The 22500-nt window shown below is 39.3% G+C and overlaps 1 protein-coding gene and 1 long non-coding RNA gene across 6 annotated transcripts in view; one reads left to right on the top strand and one right to left on the bottom strand.

The window, feature by feature from the left end:
• Positions 1–22500, bottom strand: part of LOC133653306 (uncharacterized) — a 50565-nt gene that overhangs the window by 3868 nt on the left and 24197 nt on the right. The window contains exon 4 of one of the 3 annotated variants that reach the window (XR_009826699.1): positions 4430–4466. The exons of the other annotated variants lie outside the window; for them this stretch is intronic. This is a non-coding gene — a long non-coding RNA (uncharacterized LOC133653306). Of the gene's footprint in view, positions 1–4429; positions 4467–22500 lie in introns of those variants that run through there. 3 annotated transcript variants of the gene reach the window in all.
• LOC133653304 (uncharacterized) overlaps positions 1–22500 on the top strand; it is a 27943-nt gene that overhangs the window by 3795 nt on the left and 1648 nt on the right. For 2 of the 3 annotated variants that reach the window (XM_062052451.1, XM_062052449.1), the window contains exons 2-8: positions 1630–2704; positions 6984–7118; positions 7329–7370; positions 10053–10227; positions 10300–10398; positions 16842–16933; positions 16999–17142. In XM_062052451.1, the coding sequence (XP_061908435.1) occupies positions 1630–2704; positions 6984–7118; positions 7329–7370; positions 10053–10227; positions 10300–10398; positions 16842–16933; positions 16999–17142 (1762 nt within the window). The remainder of the gene's footprint in view (positions 1–1629; positions 2705–6983; positions 7119–7328; positions 7371–10052; positions 10228–10299; positions 10399–16841; positions 16934–16998; positions 17143–22500) is intronic. The other variant, XM_062052450.1, reaches the window with a different exon arrangement.

The following is a 22500-nucleotide window of genomic DNA, read 5'->3' as shown; positions in this document are numbered from 1 at the left end:
GTGTCCACCAACGGGTTCTAGGATTACCGCCACGACAGGCACCAACCACCTTACGGCCACAGCTCCAGTCAGCCGCCTGGACAACAGAGGTGTGGAACATGGTCCACTCGGACTCAATGTCCAGCACCTCCCTCGTGACATGTTCAAAGTTCTTCCGGAGGTGGGAATTGAAACTCTCTCTGACAGGAGACTCTGCCAGACGTTCCCAGCAGACCCTCACAATGCGTTTGGGCCTGCCAGGTCTGTCCGGCATCCTCCCCCACCATCGCAGCCAACTCACCACCAGGTGGTGATCGGTAGAACGCTCCGCACCTCTCTTCACCCGAGTGTCCAAAACATGAGATCGCAAATCCGATGACACAACTACAAAGTCGATCATGGAACTGCGGCCTAGGGTGTCCTGGTGCCAAGTGCACATATGGACACCCTTATGTTTGAAAATGGTGTTTGTTATGGACAATCTGTGACCAGCACAAACGTCCAATAACAAAACACCACTCGGGTTCAGATCCGGGCGGCCATTCTTCCCAATCACGCCTCTCCAGGTTTCACTGTCACTGCCAACATGAGCATTGAAGTCCCCCAGTAGAACAAGGGAATCACCCGGGGGAGCACTTTCCAGTACTCCCTCGAGTGAATTCAAAAAGGGTGGGTATTGGAGCTGTTGTTTGGTGCGTAAGCACAAACAACTGTCAGGACCCGTCTCCCCACCCGAAGGTGGAGGGAAGCTACCCTCTCGTCCACTGGGTTGAACTTGCAGGCTTTGAGCCGGGGGAAAACAAGAATTGCTACCCCAGCCCGTCGCCCCTCACTGCGTGCAACGCCAGAGTGGAAGAGAGTCCAGTCCCTCTCGAGAGAACTGGTTCCAGAGCCCTTGCTGTGCATTGAAGTGAGTCCGACTATATCCAACCGGAACTTCTCCACCTTGTGCACTAGCTCAGGCTCCTTCCCTCCCAGCGAGGTGACATTCCAGGTCCCAAGAGCTAGCTTATGTAGTCGAGGACCAGACCACCAAGTGCCCTGCCTTCGGCTGCCGCCCAGCTCACACTGCACCCGACCTCTATGGCCCCTCCCATGAGTGGTGAGCCCGTTGGTGGGGGAGGGACCCACGTTGCCTTTTCAGGCTGTGCCCAGCTGGGCTCCATGGAGACAGGCCCGACCACCAGGCGCTCGCCATCGTGCCCCACTTCCGGGCCTGGCTCCAGAGGGGAGTCCCAGTGACCTGCGTCCGGGTGAGAGAAATCTGAGTCTTTTCTTTTTCTTTTTCATGGAGGTCTTCGAGCTGCTCTTTGTCTGATCCCTCACCTCGGACCTGTTGGTCTTGGGAGACCCTACCAGGGGGCATAGAACCCTCCGGACAACATAGCTCCTAGGATCATTGGGACACGCAAACTCCTCTACCACGGTAAGGTGGCAGCTCAGAGAGGAGAAAAAAACCAAACTATAATAATTATACAAAAAATGTTTGTAGCACAAACGAATGAGACTCAATTGGGGAGATTTTGGATGAGGTCACTAGTCATAAAATGTATTTTAGAACAACTTCAAAAGAAAGAAATGTCGGTGTTGCAATGATCATGGCAGGTATCATGTGATCAACAAGGTGAAAGTTGAAGGTCTTCCTTGCAGGTGTTCCATATTGTCCGACTCTGGGAGCGGGAGAACTGTTCGACGGGTTCTGACGGCCTGCCTGCTGTCCTTCCTGGCCCTGCTGGGCTCCGTGTCCATGGACCTGGGCTCCAACTTCCACCTGCTCCACTCCACGCAGGCCGCTCACGGCGAGCTCGCGTCTTGCAGAACGGCGGCCATCTTGCGCCTGCTCGGTAAGCTTCAAGCCGCGCGCCGCCTGCTCGGGAAAGACCACGCCAACGTCTCGGCATGGGACCTCTGCAGTGATGCCGCGACTGGCGGCGACGGCTACGGGCTCCCGTGCGACCACGAGACAGGCGCACTTTGCCAGGAGATGGCGAGGACCGTGGGCGGGTTACTTGGAACAGGTGACAACCACACCTGCGACCTATCTGCGGTGATCGGAGGACTTCTTGATATGTGGGGACCGGTAGAAGATACTTTGACCAGAGCCAGACGCGACTCCAACTGGAGGGATGTTCTCGCTGCCAGACTCCTGCTCACATTCAAAGAACTCAACCACCAGCTGATGGACGTCCCCCACGAGCTGGATCTACCAGACTTCCAGGACAGGTGGGCTTTTTTCTTGAAGCACTTGAGCTTTGCGGCGCTCATGACGGAACAACTCAACGACTGCTGGTTGGAGAACATCGACCGAAAATTCAACGCCAGCCGGCGTTTCAAACACCTTCTGGACACCGACCTGTGGGAGTTCTCTCCGGGGAAAGACCTACCCGGGTCAGGCCTTGGACTCCAAGCTCTGACGGACACCGAGCACTGCCTGTTTGCTGGCGCGGCGCCGGCACTCAGGAAGGCGTCTCGGTCCTTGGCGTCGCGCCTCAGCATGAAGATCAGCCTGCTGGCCATCGCCTGCCTCAGCTACCCGCTGGTCATGTTCTCCTTCAAGCAGATGACCGAGTGGATACACGACTACGCCCGCAGACTGAAGGACAAGACCGAGGACTTGAGGCGTCAGAGGCAACTGGCCGAGGACCTGCTGCACCAAATGCTGCCCAAGACCGTGGCCAGACAACTCCGCCGGCAGAAACACGTGGAGGCCGAGAGCTACGAGAAGGTTTGTGACACGATATCATATTTAGCTTTCTTAAATAAACGCTCAATAACTTTTGACTGCAAATGAAAATACAATTTCAACACTTTAGTCAGCATTCTGGCGCTTTAAAATCTTCTTCTGTTTGTTTAATATTGTCATTACTGCCACAAGTGGTGGGAAAGTGTATTACAAGTGAGTAACATCACTGACCACAGCAGGGACATAGATCAATGGCCCGGCCCTATGGTTACCAAATACTGTACTAGGGCCCGGCCCTATGGTTACCAAATACTGTACTAGGAGAGCCCTGATCCGGTATTGACATAGATCTGATATCAATTACATTTAAAAAAAGTATGCATGTAAAATGTTTGATACAAGCAGGCCTGCAGCAAGTTTACTTGTGTGTGATATCATGTGCGATACAAGCAGTCTTGCAGCATGTTTACTTGTGTGTGATATCATGTGCGATACAAGCAGTCCTGCAGCGTGTTTACTTGTGTGTGATATCATGTGCGATACAAGCAGTCTTGCAGCATGTTTACTTGTGTGTGATATCATGTGCGATACAAGCAGTCCTGCAGCGTGTTTACTTGTGTGCGATATCATGTGCGATACAAGCAGTCCTGCAGCGTGTTTACTTGTGTGTGATATCATGTGCGATACAAGCAGTCCTGCAGCGTGTTTACTTGTGTGTGATATCTTGTGCGATACAAGCAGTCTTGCAGCATGTTTACTTGTGTGTGATATCATGTGCGATACAAGCAGTCCTGCAGCGTGTTTACTTGTGTGCGATATCATCTGCGATACACGCTGTCCTGCAGCGTGTTTACTTGTGTGTGATATCATGTGCGATACAAGCAGTCCTGCAGCGTGTTTACCTGTGTGTGATATAATGTGCGATACAAGCAGTCTTGCAGCATGTTTACTTGTGTGTGATGTCATGTGCGATACAAGCAGTCCTGCAGCGTGTTTATTTGTGTGATATCATGTGTGATACAAGCCGTCCTGCAGTGTGTTTACTTGTGTGCGATATCATGTGCGATACAAACGTCCTGCAGCGTGTTTACTTGTGTGCAATATCATGTGCGATACAAGCAGTCCTGCAGCGTGTTTACTTGTGTGCGGTATCATGTGCGATACAAGCAGTCCTGCAGCGTGTTTACTTGTGTGCGGTATCATGTGCGATACATGCAGCCTCCAAAAGACAATCCAAAAATAAATGTTTTGATGCCCATATTGCAGTTTTCACAGTGCACTAAAGGGTAAGACAGATACAAATATTCATATTGCAGTTTTCACAGTGCACTAAAAGGTAAGACAGATACAAATATTCATATTGCAGTTTTCACAGTGCACTAAAGGGTAAGACAGGTACAAATATTCATATTGCAGTTTTCACGGTGCACTAAAAGGTAAGACAGATACAAATATTCTAATTAATTGTATCATTTACACACCACATTGGTCTGACTACGGTCTGTATCGCAAAAAATGCCAAACTGTCCAGGTGACTTTTCCTCTTTTCTTCATGTTGACTTCCTCTTCTCACTCCATGCAAAGAATCAACCAAATGATAGTTGATACTGTCACCTGATTGGCTGTCAGCATGCCCCTCCCACTGATCACTTCCTGTGTTACCAGAGAGACTTTGTTCATGCAACCAACCTTGTTTCCAGTCAGCTGATGACTTTGCACGTATGCGTTCATTCATTTCAGTTTGGGCTGGCTGCGTAGTCAGGAAGTAGTCTTTGCCATTAAGGTGGATGTCTTTTGTTGCGCCCTACAAAGTGTTCATACTGTAACTTAGTACACACCAGCTGTTTGATTGCAACGTGCATCTTAGTTGGAGTTTTCATTAACACACTTGCAGCTGATGAAATCGCCATGTAAAATCGCTAATGCTAATCAGTAGCATTTTTATATCTGGCTCAGGAAGCCTTTTTTTTTTTATTTTTTAGCAGAACCAGCATTGTTTATTCTGAGCTGTGTCCTTGAGTAATAATCCAGTGTCAGTATTTTGGTACTGGTACTGGTACCAAAATGTATTTCCATACTTTTCTAAATAAAGAGGACCACAAAAAATGTCATTATTGTCTTTATTGTAACAAAAATATGTTAGTGTACATGAAACATATGTTTATTATTGTCATTTAGTCCTTCAATAAAATGTTGAACATACTAGACAACTTGTCTTTTAGTAGTAAGTAAACAAACAAAGACTCCTAATTAGTCTATGCAGTAACATATTGTGTCATTTATACACCTATTATTTTGTACACATTATGAGGGACAAACTGTAAAAATGGATTATTAATCTACTTGTTCATTTACTGTTAATATCTGCTTATTTTCTCTTTTAACATGTTCTATCTACACTTCTGTTCAAATGTAATAATCACTTATTCTTCTCTTCTTTGATACTTGACATTAGTTTTGGATGATACCACACATTTAGGTATGGATGTGATACCAAGTAGTTACAGGATCATACATTGGTCATATTCAAAGTCCTCATGTGTCCAGGGACATATTTCAAGACTTTATAAACATTATATGAATTTTTAAAAAAGGAAAAAAGATTTTGTGACGATAAAAAATATCGATGTAATCATAGTAGTATCGACTAGATACGCTCTTGTACTTGGTATCATTACAGTGGATGTCAGGTGTAGATCCACCCATGGCGTTTGTTTACATTGTGATGCCGGTGAGCTATTGTATCCTCCTACGGTGTGTAGTGAAGCATGTTTAGCTATTCCTCGTCCTCCAGTGATAACGATACTTGTAAGAAACTTACTTTGTCGCCATGGAGGCCAGGATTAGTGATTTAGAAGTAGCTAAAACACTGTGGATGGATGTTAGCTGCATGTCTTAAAGCAGCTCTTCCTGAGGGTGTTTCAGTGTTAGCACTTCACCTTTATCTTGACTTTTTACACCAAAATGCGTCCATTCTCCCTTTTCTGTCTACACACTGTGTCTGCTTGTAAGTACTCTGTGTGTGTGCGCTGCCATACATGCTCCTCTGCTTTTCTGTCTACACACTGTGTCTGCTTGTAAGTACTCTGTGTGTGTGCGCTGCCATACATGCTCCTAAAAGCAGCAATGCCACCACGTGACGACGCCTTGTCATGCCCGTTAAAAAGAAAATAGAAAAGAATATGGGTAAGCTGTACTTTTCAAACAGAGTATCGTACCGTTTTTTATTCATTAGTAGTGCGATACTACACATAGATTATAATATATCATTGTGAAGCCGTACAACAGCTTTTAACGCATGCTTTTTGTTGGTTTGTCTCCCTGAAATGGAGGAGAAACAAACATGCTGCGGCCGCTCTGCAGAATGGACGCTGCCTTTGTAGCTATTGTGGACATAATTGCCTGTAATTGCCCTGCTTCATATTCATCAGAAGATAAAAGGTGTGATGGCTCAACGTTGCCTTTGGCTTCATGAAGAGGTTTGATCAGCTGGGGCCAAAACACTCCTCAGGGAGGATGGGGGAGGGGGGAGGGGGAGGGGGAGGGGGCGGGGCCTCCGTTTTAAACTCATGTGGAATTCTGAAAAATTCACATTCATTCCAAAATGATTGCAACAAATTATTAGGGAGCTCACTTGTGATATCGGAGCTTTGAACACACCAATATGGATCTGATACGATATCAGCAGGAATCATTGACACTTGTATCATTTATATATTATACTTAGTGGTGTGGAATGTTAGAAAAGGTTTGATCAAGTGAAATGAGCCAAACAGACAACAACAGTAGGCATACAAAAACACTAACCTATTTATTATTTACCTTCTGGAATAACTCCCATGTCTTTAAGTTGAAGTGGAGTGCTTATTGTTTTTGGCGACACCTAGTGGCCACAGTTAAGTTAAGCTCACGACTAGGATTGGAAACCAGTACTTTTTGTGTGTGCTGTTTTACACTGCAATATTGTTCTATTACGCTCACGTATGTCTAGCTTGTATGCTATTGTGTGCTTGGCTGTGGTGTAGCTGCTAGCTCCTAGTAGCCTGTAGCTTAGCATGTTCACCTTTTGTAAATAGAATAGAATAGAATGAATGTTAAGACTTGTTAATAAGACTGAAATGACTAAAATACAAGAACTTGTTGGAGGACATTTAGATGTTTTGTTGCTTTTGGACCAATATCTGATATTATTATTATTATTATGGCATCGACATTAAGTCAGGTTGTCTTTTTCATCTCATTTTTGGTTACAAACAAAAGCTATGCTAACCAACTCAAATTGAAGTGAGTGTTAAGAAAAACTCCTCTCTTCTAATTCCAGGTGACCATTTTCTTCTCGGACATCGTTGGCTTCACGTCCATCTCAGCCTCCTGCACTCCTCTGCAGGTGGTGGGCATGCTCAACAACCTCTACCTCTGCTTTGACACGCGCATCGACTCTTACGACGTCTACAAGGTGACACCACACAACTGCACATCTTCTTACCACGTCTACAAGGTGACACCACACAAATGCACATCTTCTTACCAAGTCTACAAGGTGACACCACACAACTGCACATCTTCTTACCAAGTCTACAAGGTGACACCACACAACTGCACATCTTCTTACCAAGTCTACAAGGTGACACCACACAACTGCACATCTTCTTACCAAGTCTACAAGGTGACACCACACAACTGCACATCTTCTTACCACTTCTACAAGGTGACACCACACAACTGCACATCTTCTTACCAACTGCACATGTTCTTACGACGTCTACAAGGTGACACCACACAAATGCACATGTTCTTACAACGTGTACAAGGTGACACCACACAAATGCACATGTTCTTACAACGTGTACAAGGTGACACCACACAACTGCACATGTTCTTACGACGTCTACAAGGTGACACCACACAACTGCACATGTTCTTACGACATCTACAAGGTGACACCACACAACTGCACTTGTTCTTACGACATCTACAAGGTGACACCACACAACTGCACATGTTCTTCCCCATTAAAAATGAAAGTGCAATATACAAACTCCAAGTCTCCCATTCAAACTGTTGCAGCATCCACACCTTCCACTCAGTCTGGACAATCAAACTAACATTTTATAACTTCAAAATATTCTAGGAATTCCCAGAATTCCCGGTTTTCCAAAGCCTTATTTTCATTTCTTCCTGGAAAGTTTTTACAGTCCAAATTGATTTCAAAATTTTGCCATTTTCCCATTGCGTTTCTTGCAGCATCAAATTTTTGCTGGTGTTTTTTGTTACTTTTTTTCATCATGTGTCTAAGGCCAATGACAAAGGAGTCATGGGCCACATGTCAATGTTTACTTTTGTATGCACAATAAATCAACACAAAATCTGTACTTTGGAGCAATGTTCACGGACTCTAGTATTAGTGACGATGGTGGTGGATGTACTTTGGAGCAATGTTCATGGACTCTAGTTTTAGTGATGATGGTGGTGGATGTACTTTGGAGCAATGTTCACGGACTCTAGTATTAGTGACGATGGTGGTGGATGTACTTTGGAGCAATGTTCACGGACTCTAGTATTAGTGACGATGGTGGTGGATGTACTTTGGAGCAATGTTCACGGACTCTAGTATTAGTGACGATGGTGGTGGATGTACTTTGGAGCAATGTTCATGGACTCTAGTTTTAGTGATGATGGTGGTGGATGTACTTTGGAGCAATGTTCACGGACTCTAGTATTAGTGACGATGGTGGTGGATGTACTTTGGAGCAATGTTCACGGACTCTAGTATTAGTGACGATGGTGGTGGATGTACTTTGGAGCAATGTTCACGGACTCTAGTATTAGTGACGATGGTGGTGGATGTACTTTGGAGCAATGTTCACGGACTCTAGTATTAGTGACGATGGTGGTGGATGTACTTTGGAGCAATGTTCACGGACTCTAGTATTAGTGACGATGGTGGTGGATGTACTTTGGAGCAATGTTCACGGACTCTAGTATTAGTGACGATGGTGGTGGATGTACTTTGGAGCAATGTTCATGGACTCTAGTTTTAGTGATGATGGTGGTGGATGTACTTTGGAGCAATGTTCACGGACTCTAGTATTAGTGACGATGGTGGTGGATGTACTTTGGAGCAATGTTCAAGGACTCTAGTATTAGTGACGATGGTGGTGGATGTACTTTGGAGCAATGTTCACGGACTCTAGTATTAGTGACGATGGTGGTGGATGTACTTTGGAGCAATGTTCACGGACTCTAATATTAGTGATGATGGTGGTGGATGTACTTTGGAGCAATGTTCATGGACTCTAGTTTTAGTGATGATGGTGGTGGATGTACTTTGGAGCAATGTTCACGGACTCTAGTATTAGTGATGATGGTGGTGGATGTACTTTGGAGCAATGTTCATGGACTCTAGTTTTAGTGATGATGGTGGTGGATGTACTTTGGAGCAATGTTCACGGACTCTAGTATTAGTGATGATGGTGGTGGATGTACTTTGGAGCAATGTTCACGGACTCTAGTATTAGTGACGATGGTGGTGGATGTACTTTGGAGCAATGTTCACGGACTCTAATATTAGTGATGATGGTGGTGGATGTACTTTGGAGCAATGTTCATGGACTCTAGTTTTAGTGATGATGGTGGTGGATGTACTTTGGAGCAATGTTCACGGACTCTAGTATTAGTGACGATGGTGGTGGATGTACTTTGGAGCAATGTTCACGGACTCTAGTATTAGTGATGATGGTGGTGGATGTACTTTGGAGCAATGTTCACGGACTCTAGTATTAGTGACGATGGTGGTGGATGTACTTTGGAGCAATGTTCACGGACTCTAGTATTAGTGACGATGGTGGTGGATGTACTTTGGAGCAATGTTCACGGACTCTAGTATTAGTGACGATGGTGGTGGATGTACTTTGGAGCAATGTTCACGGACTCTAGTATTAGTGATGATGGTGGTGGATGTACTTTGGAGCAATGTTCACGGACTCTAGTATTAGTGACGATGGTGGTGGATGTACTTTGGAGCAATGTTCACGGACTCTAGTATTAGTGATGATGGTGGTGGATGTACTTTGGAGCAATGTTCACGGACTCTAGTATTAGTGATGATGGTGGTGGATGTACTTTGGAGCAATGTTCACGGACTCTAGTATTAGTGATGATGGTGGTGGATGAGGGAGGGGTTGCTTGATGTTGGATGCTAGAAAATGTCCGATGTGTTGTTGCAGCTCCATGATTTTTGAGCACATCATGAAAAGCACATTAGCAGAGGCGTGTGTGTGTGCGTGTTCAGGGGTGAAAATGCGGTCACGTACTGATGTCATATTAATACTTCTTTACTCATGTTTGGCATAGTGATGTCATACGTTGTGTGGCATCCCTTTCCAACTAGGTTGAAACCATCGGTGATGCGTACATGGTGGCCAGCGGTCTTCCCGAGAGGAACGGAGACAGACACGCCGATGAGATCGCCAAGATGGCGCTGGATCTGGTGGCGGCCGTCAGACAAGTGTCCATCCCTCACATGCCCGACCAGAGGCTGCAGCTGCGAGCTGGAATCCACACAGGTGAATCCACACAGGTGGGAGCTTTCCTCAACTATTCTTACACTTTAATTGATGACTTTGTCATGTTGGCAGGTCCGTGCGTGGCAGGAATAGTGGGCTCCAAGATGCCAAGATACTGCCTGTTTGGGGACACCGTCAACACCGCCTCCAGGATGGAGTCCACCAGCCTGCGTACGCTTTCACTTCCTTTACACATTTACTGCCTCACATCTCCCAAAAGGAGTAGGAAGAACTCCAAGCAAGGCTTATTTAATCCTACTCCTTTTTACTTTGCACTGCAACAACTAACAATAACTACAACAACTAACAATAACTACAACAACTAACAATAACTGCAACAACTAACAATAACTGCAACAACTAACAATAACTGCAACAACTAACAATAACTGCAACAACTAACAATAACTACAACAACTAACAATAACTGCAACAACTAACAATAACTGCAACAACTAACAATAACTACAACAACTAACAATAACTGCAACAACTAACAATAACTGCAGCAACTAACAATAACTGCAGCAACTAACAATAACTGCAACAACTAACAATAACTGCAACAACTAACAATAACTACAACAACTAACAATAACTGCAACAACTAACAATAACTGCAACAACTAACAATAACTGCAACAACTAACAATAACTGCAACAACTAACAATAACTGCAGCAACTAACAATAACTGCAACAACTAACAATAACTACAACAACTAACAATAACTGCAACAACTAACAATAACTGCAACAACTAACAATAACTACAACAACTAACAATAACTGCAACAACTAACAATAACTGCAACAACTAACAATAACTGCAACAACTAACAATAACTGCAGCAACTAACAATAACTGCAGCAACTAACAATAACTGCAGCAACTAACAATAACTGCAACAACTAACAATAACTGCAACAACTAACAATAACTGCAACAACTAACAATAACTACAACAACTAACAATAACTGCAACAACTAACAATAACTGCAACAACTAACAATAACTGCAGCAACTAACAATAACTGCAACAACTAACAATAACTGCAACAACTAACAATAACTACAACAACTAACAATAACTGCAACAACTAACAATAACTACAACAACTAACAATAACTGCAACAACTAACAATAACTGCAACAACTAACAATAACTGCAGCAACTAACAATAACTGCAACAACTAACAATAACTGCAACAACTAACAATAACTGCAGCAACTAACAATAACTGCAACAACTAACAATAACTGCAGCAACTAACAATAACTGCAGCAACTAACAATAACTGCAACAACTAACAATAACTGCAGCAACTAACAATAACTACAACAACTAACAATAACTGCAACAACTAACAATAACTGCAACAACTAACAATAACTACAACAACTAACAATAACTGCAACAACTAACAATAACTGCAGCAACTAACAATAACTGCAGCAACTAACAATAACTGCAGCAACTAACAATAACTGCAGCAACTAACAATAACTGCAGCAACTAACAATAACTATACTGTATGTTCATCATCTTTCTTTACTTTCAAAAATATTAGTCTGTATTTTATTGGCTGATGACACCAACATGCTTAGTTGTAGTCAAATCTACAAACATTAAAGGGGAACTGCACTTTTTATTCGTTCACAATTATTATGAAAGACATGACCACGGATGGATTAAAAAATAATGCATTTTAAATATTAAATAAGTATAATGTAGCCTATAGGAGCTGCTCTATTCTGCTTATAAAGCCCTTAAAAGCATCCAAACACCTCCAGTAAGGTTTTATATACATGTAAGTATATATGTCATGTAGTAACATTCATAATAACATGTAATATATACATGATGTAAGTATATATGTCATGTAGTAACATTCATAATAACATGTAATATATACATGATGTAAGTATATATGTCATGTAGTAACATTCATAATAACATGTAACATATACATGATGTAAGTATATATGTCATGTAGTAACATTCATAATAACATGTAACATATACATGATGTAAGTATATATGTCATGTAGTAACATTCATAATAACATGTAATATATACATGATGTAAGTATATATGTCATGTAGTAACATTCTAATAACATGTCATATATACATGATGTAAGTATATATGTCATGTAGTAACATTCATAATAACATGTCATATATACATGATGTAAGTATATATGTCATGTAGTAACATTCATAATAACATGTAATATATACATGATGTAAGTATATATGTCATGTAGTAACATTCATAATAACATGTAATATATACATGATGTAAGTATATATGTCATGTAGTAACATTCATAATAACATGTCATATATACATGATGTAAGTATATATGTCATGTAGTAACATTCATAATAACATGTAATATATACATGATGTAAGTATATATGTCATGTAGTAACATTCATAATAACATGTAATATATACATGATGTAAGTATATATGTCATGTAGTAACATTCATAATAACATGTAATATATACATGATGTAAGTATATGTCATGTAGTAACATTCATAATAACATGTCATATATACATGATGTAAGTATATATGTCATGTAGTAACATTCATAATAACATGTCATATATACATGATGTAAGTATATATGTCATGTAGTAACATTCATAATAACATGTCATATATACATGATGTAAGCATATATGTCATGTAGTAACATTCATAATAACATGTAATATATACATGATGTAAGCATATATGTCATGTAGTAACATTCATAATAACATGTAATATATACATGATGTAAGTATATATGTCATGTAGTAACATTCATAATAACATGTCATATATACATGATGTAAGTATATATGTCATGTAGTAACATTCATAATAACATGTAATATATACATGATGTAAGTATATATGTCATGTAGTAACATTCATAATAACATGTAATATATACATGATGTAAGTATATATGTCATGTAGTAACATTCATAATAACATGTAATATATACATGATGTAAGTATATATGTCATGTAGTAACATTCATAATAACATGTAATATATACATGATGTAAGTATATATGTCATGTAGTAACATTCACAATAACATGTAATATATACATGATGTAAGTATATATGTCATGTAGTAACATTCATAATAACATGTAACATATACATGATGTAAGTATATATGTCATGTAGTAACATTCATAATAACATCCATTTTAGACTATATGTATATATATATAAAAAAAGAGTTGAATAAAGGAAAGGAGAACTTGAATACCTTGTTTACTTTTGCTGTTCAATGTGAAACAAGACTACATAGTATTGTTGAAGACACTTATTAGTATGGTTGAAGACACTTATTAGTATGGTTGAAGACACTTATTAGTATGGTTGAAGACAATTATTAGTATGGTTGAAGACAATTATTAGTATGGTTGAAGACACTTATTAGTATGGTTGAAGACACTTATTAGTATGGTTGAAGACACTTATTAGTATGGTTGAAGACAATTATTAGTATGGTTGAAGACACTTATTAGTATGGTTGAAGACAATTATTAGTATGGTTGAAGACACTTATTAGTATGGTTGAAGACAATTATTAGTATGGTTGAAGACAATTATTAGTATGGTTGAAGACACTTATTAGTATGGTTGAAGACACTTATTAGTATGGTTGAAGACACTTATTAGTATGGTTGAAGACAATTATTAGTATGGTTGAAGACACTTATTAGTATTGTTGAAGACACTTATTAGTATGGTTGAAGACAATTATTAGTATGGTTGAAGACACTTATTAGTATGGTTGAAGACAATTATTAGTATGGTTGAAGACAATTATTAGTATGGTTGAAGACACTTATTAGTATGGTTGAAGACACTTATTAGTATGGTTGAAGACACTTATTAGTATGGTTGAAGACACTTATTAGTATGGTTGAAGACAATTATTAGTATGGTTGAAGACACTTATTAGTATTGTTGAAGACACTTATTAGTATGGTTGAAGACAATTATTAGTATGGTTGAAGACACTTATTAGTATGGTTGAAGACAATTATTAGTATGGTTGAAGACAATTATTAGTATGGTTGAAGACACTTATTAGTATGGTTGAAGACACTTATTAGTATGGTTGAAGACACTTATTAGTATGGTTGAAGACACTTATTAGTATGGTTGAAGACAATTATTAGTATGGTTGAAGACACTTATTAGTATTGTTGAAGACACTTATTAGTATGGTTGAAGACACTTATTAGTATGGTTGAAGACACTTATTAGTATGGTTGAAGACAATTATTAGTATGGTTGAAGACACTTATTAGTATGGTTGAAGACAATTATTAGTATGGTTGAAGACAATTATTAGTATGGTTGAAGACACTTATTAGTATGGTTGAAGACAATTATTAGTATGGTTGAAGACAATTATTAGTATGGTTGAAGACAATTATTAGTATGGTTGAAGACACTTATTAGTATGGTTGAAGACACTTATTAGTATGGTTGAAGACACTTATTAGTATGGTTGAAGACACTTATTAGTATGGTTGAAGACACTTATTAGTATGGTTGAAGACACTTATTAGTATGGTTGAAGACACTTATTAGTATGGTTGAAGACACTTATTAGTATGGTTGAAGACACTTATTAGTATGGTTGAAGACAATTATTAGTATGGTTGAAGACACTTATTAGTATTGTTGAAGACACTTATTAGTATGGTTGAAGACAATTATTAGTATGGTTGAAGACACTTATTAGTATGGTTGAAGACAATTATTAGTATGGTTGAAGACAATTATTAGTATGGTTGAAGACACTTATTAGTATGGTTGAAGACACTTATTAGTATGGTTGAAGACACTTATTAGTATGGTTGAAGACACTTATTAGTATGGTTGAAGACAATTATTAGTATGGTTGAAGACACTTATTAGTATTGTTGAAGACACTTATTAGTATGGTTGAAGACACTTATTAGTATGGTTGAAGACACTTATTAGTATGGTTGAAGACAATTATTAGTATGGTTGAAGACACTTATTAGTATGGTTGAAGACAATTATTAGTATGGTTGAAGACAATTATTAGTATGGTTGAAGACACTTATTAGTATGGTTGAAGACAATTATTAGTATGGTTGAAGACAATTATTAGTATGGTTGAAGACAATTATTAGTATGGTTGAAGACACTTATTAGTATGGTTGAAGACAATTATTAGTATGGTTGAAGACAATTATTAGTATGGTTGAAGACACTTATTAGTATGGTTGAAGACACTTATTAGTATGGTTGAAGACACTTATTAGTATGGTTGAAGACACTTATTAGTATGGTTGAAGACACTTATTAGTATGGTTGAAGACAATTATTAGTATGGTTGAAGACACTTATTAGTATTGTTGAAGACACTTATTAGTATGGTTGAAGACAATTATTAGTATGGTTGAAGACACTTATTAGTATGGTTGAAGACAATTATTAGTATGGTTGAAGACAATTATTAGTATGGTTGAAGACACTTATTAGTATGGTTGAAGACACTTATTAGTATGGTTGAAGACACTTATTAGTATGGTTGAAGACACTTATTAGTATGGTTGAAGACAATTATTAGTATGGTTGAAGACACTTATTAGTATTGTTGAAGACACTTATTAGTATGGTTGAAGACACTTATTAGTATGGTTGAAGACACTTATTAGTATGGTTGAAGACAATTATTAGTATGGTTGAAGACACTTATTAGTATGGTTGAAGACAATTATTAGTATGGTTGAAGACAATTATTAGTATGGTTGAAGACACTTATTAGTATGGTTGAAGACAATTATTAGTATGGTTGAAGACAATTATTAGTATGGTTGAAGACAATTATTAGTATGGTTGAAGACACTTATTAGTATGGTTGAAGACAATTATTAGTATGGTTGAAGACACTTATTAGTATGGTTGAAGACAATTATTAGTATGGTTGAAGACAATTATTAGTATGGTTGAAGACAATTATTAGTATGGTTGAAGACACTTATTAGTATGGTTGAAGACAATTATTAGTATGGTTGAAGACACTTATTAGTATGGTTGAAGACACTTATTAGTATGGTTGAAGACAATTATTAGTATGGTTGAAGACACTTATTAGTATGGTTGAAGACACTTATTAGTATGGTTGAAGACACTTATTAGTATGGTTGAAGACAATTATTAGTATGGTTGAAGACAATTATTAGTATGGTTGAAGACAATTATTAGTATGGTTGAAGACACTTATTAGTATGGTTGAAGACAATTATTAGTATGGTTGAAGACACTTATTAGTATGGTTGAAGACACTTATTAGTATGGTTGAAGACACTTATTAGTATGGTTGAAGACACTTATTAGTATGGTTGAAGACACTTATTAGTATGGTTGAAGACAATTATTAGTATGGTTGAAGACACTTATTAGTATGGTTGAAGACACTTATTAGTATGGTTGAAGACAATTATTAGTATGGTTGAAGACACTTATTAGTATGGTTGAAGACACTTATTAGTATGGTTGAAGACACTTATGAAAGCATGAGTATGGTTGTGCCACAGCTCAGAAGATCCATGCCAGCTCAGAGAGCTACTTGGCGCTGGCCAAAGACAACGCCTACGAGCTGCAGCTGCGTGGAGAGATCGAAGTGAAGGTGAGATTGAAGTGAAGGTGACATTGAAGATAATAATGGTAATGCATGTCAATGTGCTCCTGCAGGGTAAAGGTAAGATGAACACTTACTGGCTGCTGGGCCACAAGAACTTCAGCGTCCAGAATGACAGTCTAGTCTGTCACTGGAACCCAAACAAGGCCAGGAAGAAGAAGAAGCTTCTGGCAAGCAGTGACGTCTCTGTGGGCAACGTGAGTAGCACACCTTCCATCTTCTCTACACCACTCTTTCACTACCATCTTCTCTACACCACTCTTTAACTACCATCTTCTCTACACCACTCTTTCACTACCATCTTCTCTACACCACTCTTTAACTACCATCTTCTCTACACCACTCTTTAACTACCATCTTCTCTACACCACTCTTTCACTACCATCTTCTCTACACCACTCTTTAACTACCATCTTCTCTACACCACTCTTTAACTACCATCTTCTCTACACCACTCTTTAACTACCATCTTCTCTACACCACTCTTTAACTACCATCTTATATACACCACTCTTTAACTACCATCTTCTCTACACCACTCTTTACTACCATCTTCTCTACACCACTCTTTAACTACCATCTTCTCTACACCACTCTTTAACTTCCATCTTCTCTACACCACTCTTTAACTACCATCTTCTCTACACCACTCTTTAACTTCCATCTTCTCTACACCACTCTTTCACTACCATCTTCTCTACACCACTCTTTAACTACCATCTTCTCTACACCACTCTTTAATTACCATCTTATCTACACCACTCTTTAACTACCATCTTCTCTACACCACTCTTTACTACCATCTTCTCTACACCACTCTTTAACTACCATGTCCTACCATCTTCTGTACACCAATCTTTAACTACCATGTCCTACCATCTTCTGTACACCTACCATGTCCTACCATCTTCTGTACACCACTCTTTAACTACCATGTCCTACCTTCTTCTGTACACCAATCTTTAACTACCATGTCCTACCATCTTCTGTACACCTACCATGTCATACCATCTTCTGTACACCACTCTTTAACTACCATGTCCTACCATCTTCTGTACACCAATCTTTAACTACCATGTCCTGCCATCTTCTGTACACCACTCTTTAACTACCATGTCCTACCATCTTCTGTACACCAATCTTTAACTACCATGTCCTACCATCTTCTGTACACCACTCTTTAACTACCATGTCCTACCATCTTTTGTACACCACTCTTTAACTACCATGCCCTACCATCTTTTGTACACCAATCTTTAACTACCATGTCCTACCATCTTCTGTACACCACTCTTTAACTACCATGTCCTACCATCTTCTGTACACCACTCTTTAACTACCATGTCCTACCATCTTCTGTACACCAATCTTTAACTACCATGTCCTACCATCTTCTGTACACCACTCTTTAACTACCATGTCCTACCATCTTCTGTACACCACTCTTTAACTACCATGTCCTACCATCTTCTGTACACCACTCTTTAACTACCATGTCCTACCATCTTCTGTACACCAATCTTTAACTACCATGTCCTACCATCTTCTGTACACCTACCATGTCCTACCATCTTCTGTACACCACTCTTTAACTACCATGTCCTACCATCTTCTGTACACCTACCATGTCCTACCATCTTCTGTACACCACTCTTTAACTACCATGTCCTACCATTTTCTGTACACCACTCTTTAACTACCATGTCCTACCATCTTCTGTACACCAATCTTTAACTACCATGTCCTACCATCTTCTGTACACCTACCATGTCCTACCATCTTCTGTACACCACTCTTTAACTACCATGTCCTACCATCTTCTGTACACCACTCTTTCACTACCATGTCCTACCATCTTCTGTACACCACTCTTTCACTACCATGTCCTACCATCTTCTGTACACCACTCTTTAACTACCATGTCCTACCATCTTCTGTACACCACTCTTTAACTACCATGTCCTACCATCTTCTGTACACCAATCTTTAACTACCATGTCCTACCATCTTCTGTACACCTACCATGTCCTACCATCTTCTGTACACCACTCTTTAACTACCATGTCCTACCATCTTCTGTACACCACTCTTTAACTACCATGTCCTACCATCTTCTGTACACCACTCTTTAACTACCATGTACTACCATCTTTTGTACACCACTCTTTAACTACCATGTCCTACCATCTTCTGTACACCACTCTTTAACTACCATGTCCTACCATCTTCTGTACACCACTCTTTAACTACCATGTCCTACCATCTTCTGTACACCACTCTTTAACTACCATGTCCTACCATCTTCTGTACACCAATCTTTAACTACCATGTCCTACCATCTTCTGTACACCTACCATGTCCTACCATCTTCTGTACACCACTCTTTAACTACCATGTCCTACCATTTTCTGTACACCACTCTTTAACTACCATGTCCTACCATCTTCTGTACACCACTCTTTAACTACCATGTCCTACCATCTTCTGTACACCAATCTTTAACTACCATGTCCTACCATCTTCTGTACACCTACCATGTCCTACCATCTTCTGTACACCACTCTTTAACTACCATGTCCTACCATCTTCTGTACACCACTCTTTAACTACCATGTCCTACCATCTTCTGTACACCACTCTTTCACTACCATGTCCTACCATCTTCTGTACACCACTCTTTCACTACCATGTCCTACCATCTTCTGTACACCACTCTTTAACTACCATGTCCTACCATCTTCTGTACACCACTCTTTAACTACCATGTCCTACCATCTTCTGTACACCAATCTTTAACTACCATGCCCTACCATCTTCTGTACACCTACCATGTCCTACCATCTTCTGTACACCACTCTTTAACTACCATGTCCTACCATCTTCTGTACACCACTCTTTAACTACCATGTCCTACCATCTTCTGTACACCACTCTTTAACTACCATGTACTACCATCTTTTGTACACCACTCTTTAACTACCATGTCCTACCATCTTCTGTACACCACTCTTTAACTACCATGTCCTACCATCTTCTGTACACCACTCTTTAACTACCATGTCCTACCATCTTCTGTACACCAATCTTTAACTACCATGTCCTACCATCTTCTGTACACCTACCATGTCCTACCATCTTCTGTACACCACTCTTTAACTACCATGTCCTACCATCTTCTGTACACCACTCTTTAACTACCATGTCCTACCATCTTCTGTACACCACTCTTTAACTACCATGTACTACCATCTTTTGTACACCACTCTTTAACTACCATGTCCTACCATCTTCTGTACACCACTCTTTAACTACCATGTCCTACCATCTTCTGTACACCACTCTTTAACTACCATGTCCTACCATCTTCTGTACACCACTCTTTAACTACCATGTCCTACCATCTTCTGTACACCTACCATGTCCTACCATCTTCTGTACACCACTCTTTAACTACCATGTCCTACCATCTTCTGTACACCACTCTTTAACTACCATGTCCTACCATCTTCTGTACACCACTCTTTAACTACCATGTCCTACCATCTTCTGTACACCACTCTTTAACTACCATGTCCTACCATCTTCTGTACACCAATCTTTAACTACCATGTCCTGCCATCTTCTGTACACCACTCTTTAACTACCATGTACTACCATCTTTTGTACACCACTCTTTAACTACCATGTCCTACCATCTTCTGTACACCACTCTTTAACTACCATGTCCTACCATCTTCTGTACACCACTCTTTAACTACCATGTCCTACCATCTTCTGTACACCACTCTTTAACTACCATGTCCTACCATCTTCTGTACACCACTCTTTAACTACCATGTACTACCATCTTTTGTACACCACTCTTTAACTACCATGTCCTACCATCTTCTGTACACCACTCTTTAACTACCACACAACTTAGACTATATTCTGATTGTACACTAAGTCAAAAAATCGCTGGATCAAAAACTACGGGATGTTTTGTTTAACGAACGGATTGTTCTAGAACTAACATTTGGTATTAGGAAGTGGGGATATTTATACATACATACATACTGTATATATATATATACACACACATACATATATATAAATATATATACATACATTATATATATATATATATATATATATATATATATATATATATATATATATATATATATATATATATATATATATATATATACACACACATATATACATACATATATACACATATATACATATACATACAATATGTATGTATGTATATCCAGGCATATGTATTTATGCCTGGATGTTTTGTATAATTTTACTCAGAGTGTCACAATGCAATATTAATATGGGTCAGACAAAAACAAAACAAGATGTATCATATTGTATACAAATGTTAAATGTGCTCCAAGCAGTCCTGCGACGTGTTTATTAGTGCAAAGTTGGACAGCCATTGAACATCTAAATGTCCTCTAATCAACACACACTTTATTTGACTTCAATCAAGTCATTTACAAAAGGTAAACACGCTAGGCTACAAGGCTATTAGGAGCTGGCAGCTACACAACAGCTAAGCACACGATAGCATGAAAGCTAATCATATGTAATATGTACATGTGCTGAAAAAAACAACACTTCACATGCAAATTGCTGTTCTCATTTATTCTGATTCCAAATATATTCAGCATTTCCATCTTTTTGTTCAAATGTCATTTCTAAAATGAGGTTTTCTTGCCCACCCAAGCTGACTCTGGTCTGGCCAGATCCTTGTAGTTGGCTGAGCTGCACACAAGGATCTGGACCTAACCTGACTCTGGCCAGATCCTTGTCGTTGGCTGAGCTGCACACAAGGATCTGGACCTAACCTGACTCAGCCAACGACAAGGATCTGGCCAGAGTCAGGTTAGGTCCAGATCCTTGTGTGCAGCTCAGCCAACTACAAGGATCTGGCCAGAGTCAGGTTAGGTCAACATAAACAAGTCAATATAGTATCATATGACTTACAACTAGCACATTTGTCAACATAAACAAGTCAATATAGTAGCATATGACTTACAACTAGCACATTTGTCAACATAAACAAGTCAATATAGTAGCATATGACTTACAACTAGCACATTTGTCAACATAAACAAGTCAATATAGTAGCATATGACTTACAACTAGCACATTTGTCAACATAAACAAGTCAATATAGTATCATATGACTTACAACTAGCACATTTGTCAACATAAACAAGTCAATATAGTAGCATATGACTTACAACTAGCACATTTGTCAAAATAAACAAGTCAATATAGTAGCATATGACTTACAACTAGCACATTTGTCAACATAAACAAGTCAATATAGTATCATATGACTTACAACTAGCACATTTGTCAACATAAACAAGTCTATATAGTAGCATATGACTTACAACTAGCACATTTGTCAACATAAACAAGTCTATATAGTAGCATATTACTTACAACTAGCACATTTGTCAACATAAACAAGTCAATATAGTATCATATGACTTACAACTAGCACATTTGTCAACATAAACAAGTCTATATAGTAGCATATGACTTACAAC

Source organism: Entelurus aequoreus, linkage group LG07 (assembly GCF_033978785.1).
Source record: "Entelurus aequoreus isolate RoL-2023_Sb linkage group LG07, RoL_Eaeq_v1.1, whole genome shotgun sequence".
NCBI lineage: Eukaryota > Metazoa > Chordata > Actinopteri > Syngnathiformes > Syngnathidae > Entelurus > Entelurus aequoreus.
The sequence above is the reverse complement of the archived record's forward strand: the minus strand, read 5'-3'. Positions and strand labels throughout refer to the sequence as shown.